At 39.7% G+C, this 12,673-nt stretch overlaps 1 protein-coding gene across 9 annotated transcripts in view; it reads left to right on the forward strand.

Annotated features, from left to right (window-relative positions):
* FHOD3 (formin homology 2 domain containing 3) overlaps nt 1–12,673 on the forward strand; it is a 414,657-nt gene that overhangs the window by 380,317 nt on the left and 21,667 nt on the right. For 5 of the 9 annotated variants that reach the window (XM_068936172.1, XM_068936165.1, XM_068936166.1 and 2 more), the window contains 4 exons: nt 1,453–1,643; nt 2,644–2,836; nt 8,243–8,266; nt 10,958–11,129. In XM_068936172.1, the coding sequence (XP_068792273.1) occupies nt 1,453–1,643; nt 2,644–2,836; nt 8,243–8,266; nt 10,958–11,129 (580 nt within the window). The remainder of the gene's footprint in view (nt 1–1,452; nt 1,644–2,643; nt 2,837–8,242; nt 8,267–10,957; nt 11,130–12,673) is intronic. The other 4 variants (XM_068936173.1, XM_068936168.1, XM_068936174.1 and 1 more) reach the window with 1 other exon arrangement.

Here is a 12,673-nt window from a genome sequence, read left to right on the forward strand (position 1 = left end):
TCAGTACCAGGAGCTTTTAATAATAATGCATTTCTCATGGCTGTAGTCAGTACAGGTCTCAACAGTGGGTGCTATATACAGCTGAAAACTTTATTCTGCGTTGAATATGACAAAGTGATACTGGAACCAATATTAGGAATTTGAGGCTTGAAAAAAAAAAAAAAAGAGGAACTCTTACATTGAGACCTATCTGTATTAGAGATCAGCCTGAACTGAGAAGGTTTGGCCAAACTTCTCCAAATTTCGACTAGTTTGTATCCAAGGCTAATTTCTTCTTCAGCCGTGATTACCTTTTAGGACGCACAGGAAAATTAAACCCCATTCAAGCACTGACCTTCACTGCGGAGTGAAGTAAAACCTGTATCTGACACTAACTTTCATTTAGTGTTAAGGAGTTAACCAGAGTACCAAATTCTAACATTGAAGACTCTGACATTTTGGAATATGAGAGCTAAATCTGTATTTTATAGCTTGAGTTAATCTGTGTTGTGAAGTGGTATTATAAGATAAATCTTTCTTGTCTTTGGAATTCAAGAACATACTGGACAGTTTTTCTGTTTGCTGTGTTCATCTAATGTGCTGTGACTAGGTAGTTAATGCACTTAGTTCAGTTGTTAGCAACACATCCTAAATGACTTCTCTAGACCGCTGCAATTCGAACACCATTTTTGGTCGGTGAGTAAAGGACAGCCTCTCTTTCCCCTTCTGTGGAATGAAATGGCTTCTCTCCTGAAGAATGTTTCTGTAGGATGCAATAATTTATTTTAACTGTGTTGACAGACTTTCAAAGCCATTATAGGATCTTGTTGCAAGCTAGCAAAGTTGTGCTATATATCAAATGATGCAAGTTAGCACTGAGATCACTAAATGACACTTACTTTGAATAGAGCTTTAAAAAATTCTGTCCTGTAAATTTTGTAATTAGCAGTAGATCACCTCTTAACAAGTCAGTGTATAAGTTAGAAATATATCCAAGTGCTTCCTAAACTGGAGAAGTATTGGCTGGATACAACAGTGACCAGCAAACATGGTATAAAAAGCTATGAGTAGTGGAGAAAAGGATTAAGAAAAAGCTAAAGCTTTGTGTTACCTCAGCAAAAATAATTGAGTCATGCAGTTTTTTGGTGTAGCCGTGAAGTTATTAGCAAGGGAGAAAACAAACCACAATATTTTATTGTCCCTCCTTTAGATGGCAGGCCTCCAAGACCAAAAATAGAAGCAAATGTATATGGATATATTTCTTTGTTCCCATTTTTTGTTACTAGCATTTCATGTCCAGATAAAGACAGACAGACAGATGCTTCTTAATTATTTAGCAGCTTATTAATAATGCGTATTAATGTGTTGCTGCAGCTGCACTGGCCCTTTCTTATACATAAATTGCACTGTTCAGATATCCAAGCATACTACTGCAGTGTTTTTGATTTAGTTTTCTTTTTCTTTTTTTTCCAGGTTGACTTTGAACAACTCCAGGAAAACTTGTGTCAGATGGAAAGACGGTGCAAAGCATCATGGGATCACCTTAAGGCTATAGCAAAGCATGAAATGAGGCCAACTCTAAAGCAAAAAATGTCTGAGTTCCTTAAGGACTGTGCAGAAAGAATTATAATCCTGAAGATTGTTCATAGAAGAATAATTAACAGGTACAGCATTCGATTGGTGATAGCCATAGCAATATCTTGATAAATGGCTTGTTAAAATTATAAATTATGACATCATAAATATAATTTCTAAGTGTGTAATCCATATTCCAGCAAGCACATTCACCGGGATATAAATGGTGAGTACTTTGTCATAACACCTACTTAAGAGAGATCCTCACTCCAGAAAGTTTCAGTGTTTCTGATGAATTCACCAGATTCCTGTTGTCTATCATATGCAGTGTACAAATAAGAAAAATAATCTTTTTTCCTTTTATGTACTGCAACTACTACTGTAGACTTCCCTAAAAAAATGCATTCATGTAAATGCATCTATCTGGGATTGGAGAAAACTTTTTATTGTCAAGGATATAGATGTAGTTAAAGGGATTGACATGCATTTAAACACTCAGTGTGCTATTGTAAATCATGCAATATAGAAGCAACAATAAAAGTTGCAAATAGTGCAAAAGCTCAGAATGGCACAGAAGTAGTAAAACTGTGAATTGAGAGTATCCCAAACTGAAGTACTTAGGAGTTAATATAGTTTTATGGTCATTTTTGTGAACCAGAAATTCTTTTCTTCCTCTGTTTGCTAGCCTGTAAATCTGCATTCTTCTTGTCTAGACTTTCCCCAACATCCTAACAGCCTCTTTTGAAGTTGCTTAATGCAAATAAATAGATTTTAAACTTAATAGATGTTTTTTTCTAGAACTGAAATTGCTCATTCACATGCCAAATTAGTAATATAAAGTAGATGGAGTTCCATAAACATCTTATCTCCTGCATCAGCCTGGGAAAATGGGCTGGGATGAAGTTATCATAGACTAGACTTTCATGTTTTTGATTATAAAGCATGCCAGTGTTATGCAAAGCATCCATGAAAATTTTGTAGCACAAAAAGAAATGTTGGGAGTTAATAAAATAATAAATGGATTCACTGAAATGCTTTTTTTTCCTAGAAACTGAGAAAGATTTTTTTCATGAACTCATTGTTTTCCAGGTTTCACTCATTTTTGTTATTTATGGGCCATCCTCCGTATGCAATACGTGAAGTCAACATCAATAAGTTTTGCAAAATTATTAGTGAATTCGCTCTGGAATACCGCACCACCAGGGAACGAGTTTTGCAGCAAAAACAGAAACGAGCTAACCACAGGGAAAGAAACAAGACCAGAGGGAAAATGATCACAGATGTAAGTGGCAAAATATATCTACCACAGTGTGGCTTTGTAAAATTTTTTTTCAGTGAATGTCACATACGAAGTGTTTTTTTTTTTTTATTTTTATTCTGAAGGAGGAGTTCTGCTGTAAGTAATGAACTCTATTCTCTTAGAAGTTGAAAGCTGCAAGTCATTGATTATGGATATTTTTTGCTTCACACCCATTTATAGAATGTGAACAAGCGAAGATTAAACATCTAAAAAGAACATCTCTCTGTTGCACAGGCAGTGCACAGAAGCTCTAGAATACAGCACATTTGTGTGTACCTAATCAGTCAAGAATATAAAAAGGTGAAACTAGAAAATTAGGCTCCTAATTGAGGACACAATTCAAAGGATGAACCATACATTTAAGTGATTACAATTGAATGTAAAATGGTATTTTAATATCTGTTCTTGAATATTCTAACATGCATTCTTTAGTCTTACTCTTTTATATTTATATATATACACACACATGTGCATACCAACACACATACACAGAACAATTTCCTTCTTAACTTTAAAGCACAAAGTAGCCAACTTTATGGGAACAGACTACTCTGGGGCTCTGAAAGAACTGATGAATTTATGTGCACGTTAGGTGTTTCCTTGCAAACCTTGCTGACTGTATTCTTGCTATATTGGTAAAATAAAGTAAGATTAGTTTTCTCTGCATAGTAAACTTCAAAATGCCTTTTTTTTAATCTTTTTTTAAGCTGATGTAGTTTGACTCAATCCAAATAAAGTTTTAAGACGTGCCAATACTTAATAAAAGTTTCCAGCTGTCTCAGAATCCAAATCTGGAGTCTCGATTAGATGTGAGTGGTTCGTCACACATGAAGCTACCCCTGCCTTTGGCATGAAAGGTCCTAAGTTGGTTACAGTTCTATGGTCAAAAGCTCAGGCAACTTAGGTCAAAAAATATATGTATGTATGTATGTATGTATATATATGTGTGTGTATATATATATATATATATGTATATATACATATCAGAAACAAATTGAGATTGTATTTAAGTCATTGAATCACAATCATTTGTAGATCTTTCCTGGCAATATCCTCTTTAAATTTGGAAATCTGCTTCATCTAGAGGGAATGCTAAACCTGTATTATTATCTCAAAAGATTTTCCTTTTGGTCTTGCTTCATGTTAAGGAAGGGACTCTGATTTTATTTGAAGGGTATAATATAGTCATAAGAATTTTCAAAACTGAGACTTTTTTCTTCAACTGCTGCGTGGTTTTTCTGCAGTACTGCAGAGGGGTTAAAAGATAGCGGTGCCCAAAGAGATCGGTAAATTAAAAATTCCATTTCATTAAATAGCTTCAATACTTTTTGCTAATTTAGATAATAATAGCTAAGATGTGCAGGAGTTCCCGTTTTCCTGGTACGTGACATAGTGTTTCTATATTATCTGTCCAGGAGAACTGGCTGTGGCAGAACTGAGAAAGCTTCTCTAAATCTTTTGCCTTCACAAAATCTGATCACCAGATGCTCTAAGTTCAGGAAATAGGGAGCAGTGACCCTTTAAAAAAAGAAATAGCATCAGGGTTGATGGCTAGTCAGTGAAGAGCAAAGCTGGAGACGGTGGCTGTTTTCTGAAAATTTAAGAGAGGATAAGAGGAGGCAATTAGGCCTTTCCCAGAAAGGTGTATTATAGGAAGAAGATGTCTATTCAGCTCAAGATGGTGTTGAGATTTGACAAGAATTAAATGCCATCTGACAGCTAGTATTCCACCTAAAATCATTTTCCAGGTCCCCAGAAAGGGAACAGCTGCCCATCGCTAATTCGTAGTTATATGATGGTCCTATTAGCTAAAAAAGGCCTGTGAGAGTAAAAAAGCGTTCTTTGACATTCCCTTGTTAGAGATTTCCTTTAAAGGGACCATGTGGCTACTTTGGGACTTCTTAAAACTATTTAACTGTAGCCCAGTAATGTGGCCTCATTTTTCATTCACTGGATTGCAGTACATGGTAAAATAGAATTAAAGTTGCATCAGATTATTTGTCACAGCTTCCTTTGAGAACTTCAAAGTCAGATCTACCTCAAAACAAGATTCCAGGTCAGCAGGGTGGAAGTTATTTAGGCATGGAGGATGATGAAAAAGGGGAGTTTTATTGTAGTATCATGTTGGCTGTGGTTTATATCTGTTTCTGATTTTCTTAGTGTTTTATATTTTTATGCATTGGAAAGGAAAAGATGTATCTGTAATGCATTGATAATATGTTGAACTAATTAGAAAATACTGATTTAAGAAATTTCAGGTCTTGACATTGGAAAGAAACTCTTTGTAGAAAGTAATTCTAATAAGAAATAATCGCGTGGAATTTTAATGTCTGCTTTTAGGAACCTAAAAGGATTGTGCAGCGATTCCACCAACACTCACTAGAACGGACGTTACTTGATATTTGCCTCACTCTATCCTTTTGAGAGTCTCCTCGGGATCCCATTTTTGTCACCTTGCAGTGCACTGTTTTCAGGCAGAAAAAGGGGTATTGCAGCAAAATGGGAAATGAATAAGCCAGAAAACCTAACCAGTTCAGTTCTAAACAAGAAGGCACCTATCTCTGAATCCTCAGGACCCCTTGCAGACTTGGGAGGCAGAAGGGTGCTGGCTGTTTGCACGGAGAACTTTCCTCACCTTCAACAATTCCTCGTGTGGCAGAGGGCACTATGAGGAATACTTCCAGTTTTATTCTTTAATACTACGATCTTGATATGTTCTTTAATAGCTGAAATGGACTGGGCACTGGCAAATTATATCTCACAGAACGTTGTCTGCATAAGAGAGGGAGGTCAGGAAAAAAATGCAGTGGGGAGAACAGTGAGTCGCCACAGTTTCAAAGGGAAGCTTACATCTGGCTTTAGCCAGTGATAGCAGTCACTCGTTTCAGGCACGCTAAAAATAATAAGCAAGTGAAATAGGGAAGAAAAGCAACTGTAGAGATAGAGACTGAGGGTTTTTTTTTTAATGATTTTTAATAATGGTAGGTAATATAAGCATCCGTCTCCTAGATTTATGAAGCTCTGCTTTTTACGATACTTGAGAGTTTCAATTCCAGAATTGCTATGTAATAGAAATAATATTTTTAAATGGCAAAATCCACTACATGCAAGTGCTAGCCTAAAGGAAAAAAGGGAGGGTGGGCAGAGGAGAAAACATGCTGGAGGATCTCCAGGAATTATCTTGTGACATCCAGTATAGATAGAAGAATTGAGCAGTCTTTTTTCTTACAAGTAACAGCTTGTGCCTGCAGGAGGTGTTCAGTGTAGGAATATTCTTCTAGTGCTGTTTGGTAACATTACAACTGTTAGTATTTTCCTAGCTTATTAACATTTCTCAGTGTATTTATAATGATGAAGTGAAGAAGCAAAGAAAAGGCATAATAACATACACACTTGGGTGAGAGCAGGTTGCCTTCCCGAAAGAACAAAGTTTAATTCATGCATTTGGCTACTTTAGCTCCTCTCCTCAGTACTTGCTGGGGGTAGATGATTCTCCAGACATGGAAATATGAACGGGACCATGAACTGCTCCTCCTGTGTGCTGGAGAAGCTTTGGACGTGGATACCAGAGATAAGCAAAGACAAACACAGAGTAGTACGTTGCCTTTAACAAAAGTCCACAGCAAATTGCTTTTACCTAGATCAAAAGGGGAAGAAGGCTAGCAGCTGTGACTTTGCCTGTTTATATCTAGTTTGATTATAATGTAATAATATAATACACTTTTGTCAGGAGCACAGTCTTCGTAATGTGCTTACTCTGCTCTTTCCCCTTTCCCCGAGTGCCTTTTGCATATTGTTTAGCTTGATTTGTTCTCCTGCTACCTTTTATTTATTAGATAGTTTTACATATGGAATAGAATACAAATATGTTCTTGCTTCCCATTCTTCTCCTTTCTGTTTCTCATTTGTGCCAAAAAGTGAACAGTGGCCTTTTTCAGAATTGCGTTGTGGTGCGATTCCCCCCCCGCTCCTGGCCCCTGGGGGTTGGAAAAAGCAAACGGATCTTTTCATAATGCAAAGGGAACATACCTGCCCAAGTCCCTCTGCAAAATATCTGCCTGTGTTTCTGTCAGTGCCACTGTGTCCAAAGGAAAATAAGCATCTCACTCTTTGAATAAAACATACCCTTAAAAAGTAATGTTAATGTGCTGCTCAGCACTCTCCCAGCTAATCTTCTTATGGAGATTGTGCCGAAACTAACATGAGGGCCAAAGTAAATGAGGCCTTCGTTTTTAATGATGAATGTTTCTGGAACAGAATGTATCAATCCCAGAAAAAAATCATAATTGTGAAGCAGATAAGGTTGAAAGTATGTATTAGTAACACAAGGGAGGGGAGTGGATTTAGTGGAATGCGTCTTTTAAAAACAAAACAAAACCCACAAATAAAAATAGATACACCAGAATTTTGGGGTTATGATTACACTTTAAAAACAAAAAATAAAGAAAATCTTGGAAACAAGGAGCCCAGAGGCTTGAGAAACTGTTTCACATTGGGAACCCTTCACATGGAGTGTCTTACAGTCCAGTGAAGGTATTTGTGAACACAACTCTAAATATTTTGTAATTCCCTTTAAAACCCTGAAATTTAAGAAAACTTCCCATCCTGTAACGTTTTGATATGCCAACTACATTTAATGTATCATGACTCTCAAGATAGTTGTACGTGCCTGGTATCACGGAGGATGAAAGTCCTGAATGACGAAGGATAATTGCACCTTTAATTTACACGGTCTGGTATCAGGGAGCTACGGAAGAACTTTAAGCATATATTCAGAGACGCCCCAGCACTTGATTGCAGGGCTCTCTTAAACTGGAGCTTAAAGTTGAATTAAACATAAAAGCCCAGCTTAAAAAAGCCCCCAGCTTAAAAAAGAATTAAAACAAGCACTCTCAGGGTAGAGAAAAGGAATTGCCAAGAAGCTGACCTCTGCGCTGGGAGAAAGAGCAACCAGGACCTCCCTGTTCTGCACACACTTGGAAAAAGGAGAGAGAGTCCTTTCTAGCGCTCTCACTTTCCAGAGGGCAAAGTATGGGCAGGCAAGAGCATGACTCAAGGGAGAAATATGGGATGTGTTAAGGATGGTTTCAGTTCGTAATTTCTCTCAGAAAAATCTATTTAAAATCTCATCCTCCTGACAGTGACAGTCTGTACTGTGTGCAATGGGATTACTGTTCATTGACTAAAAGGGATTAGCAAACTGATCGTCTAAGACATGAATTCCATATATGCTTTGTATTTGTACTCTTCCTATAATTATATACGTCCTCCTATAATTGCTTCAGCAATACTACAGTTACCTCTTACTCTGCTGCGGTTTGACCATACTGTCCTTCCTAAATCTTGCTGTTTGTCCTTCTCCGCCCTGTCCTTTGTCTCTTTTGGCAGACTGATGAAGAGGAGGATGCTGAGGTATGGTTCTTTGAAAAAGCATGTCATTCCCATATCCCTTGTGTGCTGTGACATCTAATTTCTAACCCAGTTAGCACAGGCTGCTCAACTCCATCTGCTCAACTGGACTATGAACCAGGATATTTTTTCTCATAGCTTTTTGGCTCTGTTGGAAGAATGCATTTTTACAACCAGCTTTCACCATTTGCTTAAATGCTCTCTCGAATAAGGATATCCTGATTCGAGGCCTTAATTATTTGAAGTTTCCTATTTTCTTTTCCTCAGTGTCTGTTTACTAAACTGCAAAGTATCTCTACTACCCAAAACATCAATGATCTGAATGTTATGGGTACCACCAGTTATCCTCCATTAAGGGTTTCCTTGATAATTTCACAGTCACTGTGAAGCTGTATAAGTCTAAATATTATTATTTTATGAGGTATTCAAAAGCATCAAGCTATATGGATGCAAAGCAAATTGTAATAACTCTGTTCTTGCTGTGTGATTTGCGCAAAAGATGCGTCAGTCCCCAAAGAGGTGAGCCATGGAGTAGTTCACGTATTTATCCTCAAGTACTCCTGAAGATTGAGAATGAATAAACGAGTGAATAAATAACATAAGAACTATAATGCATGAGCTATATTCACAATAAAGCAATCTATCGGTTTGGGAGTATCTCTCATACATTGCATTTTTTGTTCAATATTAGCACTTTGTTCAATTATCTGACCATAAATGATGTGGTTTGATGCTCAGTGTTTCATAATGGCAGTCATTTGCTTAAGAGGCTAGGATTTGGGCATTAATTTACACAAACATCTGAAAATGAAAGAAGAAGAATAAAACTTTTGGCTATAGAGCTTCTCCCCCAGTGATGATTTATTACAAAAAGTAATTTTCTTGCGCCAACATTTAACTAAGCTGTGTGAATTCTAACTAATAGTTATGGGAAGACATCATCCTTTTTTATTTTCTGAGATGGGAATTGGTCAGCTTTACAACCCATTGTATGCAAAACTGCATGCACTTTAATAGAAGTTTCTGTCTAATGTTTTTCCATCTTTTAATTTCACATGATAGTCCAACACTTGCACGCTTTCCACATCAAAATGTTGCAAGCTAACATTACAAAAAGAAAAACTTCTCACTAAATAAATCTCATACTAGTATATTTAGCTCAGTGCCTTGTAGGGATTATTGTTTTGCTATTCATTTTACTTGCTAGTCTACTCTGAAAAGTCACTATGTTAAAATAGCATCATCTTCTCATTGATGTCCAGATTAAATATTTTCAGTGCAGTCTAACAGCCCTGTGGACTCAGCCTACGCTCTGAAAGTAGGGCTGATTCGTTTCTTCCAATTTACCATCGTCTGAAAGAAAGGCTTTGTAGGTTTGTGTCGCTGTAACTGGCTGGCTTGATGACATCAAGTGAATAAATAATGTTTATTGTGCAAAGGAAGAAGAGAATGCAGCACACCTGCCTCTGTCGGTGTTGAATCTCTAGGAATAGCAAAGGTTAAAAAGAAAAAAAAAACGTGTTTCATTTTCTGATGCTGGAGTGATATGACTGAAACTATCAAGGGAGCAGATCTCTTGATGTCTGCTTGCTGCTGAGAGCCTGTCTTTTTCCAGGGTAGAACTGCATTTTAAATTTACTTTAGTGTTTCTGTAGATAAGAAGAATGGAGTGAATATCAATATCGCCTTTTGTAGGCATGGGCTGGTAAAGGCAAAAAAGGCAGCCTACTCCTCCCACTTTCACAACACAACGGCATCTTACGAATTTGTATTCTTCTGCAAAAGCTCTCCTTAGAAAGCGTCAGTTTGTGCTGTGGTTTACCTGGCCACGTTTCTAGAGGGATTTCTCCAGTAACTGTGCCTCCTGTTGCAGTAGGCGCTGCCGCGTGTGTGCGGCACACAACAGTTCACCACTGTTGTGCCTGTTGTTGTGGTGACAGGGAAATCACAGGGAGGCCGGGGAAGCAAAGGGCAGATTCCAAAATCTGCTTAAGGTTTTGTTTTGTTCGCCCAGCGGCTGACTGCAACGTTTGTGTTTTGGCCATAGAAGAGTTTGGCTGGCGGTTTTAGGATGGGGTTTTTTTGGGGTGTGCATTTGGTAGGATATTTTAAATGTACAGCAGGTGTTCGTGCTCTAGAGCAGTCTGAAAGCTTTCGGTGCAGCCGTGCGGAAAGGCAAGAGGAAAGGGGGTTGCAGAGACCGCTTTGCCAATTCTGCCTAGTTACCGAAAGATGATGGTACAGGAAAAAAACAATTTCTTATTTGTGGCAGGTCTCATGCTGTCCCCCTGAGTGTAATAGCTGACCCCAGACTAGGCCCTGCCCCGGTCGAAGGTTTCCAAGCAAGTCTTGGCTTTATACCTTATACTCTTGGGTAGAAGGTCAAAATTATTATAAAGCCGCAGCTAATGCACCTATTTTTCTCTGATTTTATCTGCTCCTTGATACCACCCTGTTTCTGGTTTATTTTCGCTCCAGGGGACGTGGTGTCAGGCAGGAGCACGTGTTTGTTTTTACTCTTTGGAGAGCGTCCACCATCTAAAGCAGTCTGGGAGGACAAAGGCCCTTGTGTTTTTCGCCGTGCCGTTCACGGCCTGAACGTTGGCCTGTCCTCTTTGCTGTTTGCGCTCTGTAGAGCTAAAACCTGCCCCGGGGCCATGTCGCTTAAACGGCAAATCGGTTTTCCTCCCGCAGACTGGCAAGTTCTGCAGCAGCTCGCCGCCGTCCCAGAGCCAGCCGCAGGGGCTGCAGTACGCCGAGGACGCGGCCGAGCACGAGCACATGAAGGCAGTGCTGAAGACCTCCTCCGTCGGCGGGGAGAGCACCGCCGCGCTGGGCGTTCGCACGCGGAGCAGAGCCAGCCGAGGTGAGCGCCGGGCTTTTACTGCGGGCCACAGCTGTTGCGACCCAGTAGCCACGCGGCAGCCTGAACCGCCTGCACAGAAGCCTACGATGCAAAGGGTCAAAAGGGAAGGGGCGGGGGGAAACGTGCTATTTCCATCCTGGAGTTGGTGGTTCGAGGCATGGGGACGTAGAAGACTTTGCTGAAAGTTTGACGTGTTGATTGCAGCCGAGACGGTGTGAGGGGGGGCATACAGAGTGAAACCCTGCAGGAATCTTCACCTCTCCACCTGTGAACTTGGCTGCCCTTTAACACCCCCGTTTTTATTCCTCTTTTTGTTGCTAAATCAGAACAGCATCTACACCGTCTAGTTTTCTTCTTATTTTCAGCAGGAGCAAGTGCAAAGTAGCTATCGGCATGGAAGTAAAAGGGCCTTTGCAGCCTTTTAGGAGTGATTAGGGAGTGCAAAACAATGGCGAATCTTTTAACCGGTCCCCTGCTAAACAGCAATGCTGCTGGATTAGTGCAGCTGAGGAGCATGCATCTCCTTGCTGTCCTGACAGATACCTCGTCCTCTGAGGCCCGCAGCCTCTGCTCTTTCCAAGTGTCAGCGCTGGTCATTTCTGAAAGCTGACACAGAGGAAATGAAAACCCAACTCAAGCTGCTGTTTCCAACACCTGATATTCTGACAAAAGAGTTCACTGGTACAACCATCCTTGGCAGCGAGATATCTCCATTTCTTGTCCAAGACATGATTCACTGGTATACCTCTTTGTAAGAGCAGCCAGTAAACCACTTCCTTCTTGCTAAATCATTTTACAGACATTGGGCTCAGCTTTTTTTTCCCCCCTTCTTTCGCCTTCCTCTCGTACCACGTATGTGGTTTCACAAATGATACCTGGAAGATGATTTTTGAGTAAAGGTCATGCACCAAAATTTAAGCTGTTAAATTTCTGTTCTGGTGTTTCTTTTCCTTCACACCTGGATATCTTAGGCTTTCCTGATTCCTTTTTAGCACCACTGATACCGCATCGAGAGCATCCACCATTCATGGGCATTTTTCCGTGTGCTGCTTATTAAGGCTTTAACCCTGATCCTGTCCAGTTTAGAGGTTTCACAGCCCCCACTTAAGAAGCAAACTAAGTAGCTAAAGTACACAGATGAAATAATGCAAGCTGCTCTGCAACAGGCTGAGTAGCTGAAATAATCCCTGCAGGGTCCTGATAATAAGAGTCAGCCTGTGTTCCCCTGAAGCACAGCAGAGGCCGTGAGCGAGTGCGCCAGACAGAAGCCTGTTCGGAGCACTATCATAACAGAGCTGCTCGTGACAAGAGCCAGGAAAAAGCAGGGGAATGGGCTGCTAATCAAAATTCTTGTTTACTGACATCCGGGAAGTGATGCGGAGTGGTCTCACCAGGGATTTTTTAGCTGTTTGCAATTTTACCACACCCACTCTTTTGCAAAGCTTATCGTCAGTGTTCTCCCTACATCCGTGCCTTCAAATAATTCAGAAATGAAGAGCACGCCGAACAGTAGTTCACAGTGGAGGAATCAAAAGATGCATCTG

This window comes from Struthio camelus, chromosome 2 (genome assembly GCF_040807025.1).
Source record: "Struthio camelus isolate bStrCam1 chromosome 2, bStrCam1.hap1, whole genome shotgun sequence".
Lineage (NCBI taxonomy): Eukaryota > Metazoa > Chordata > Aves > Struthioniformes > Struthionidae > Struthio > Struthio camelus.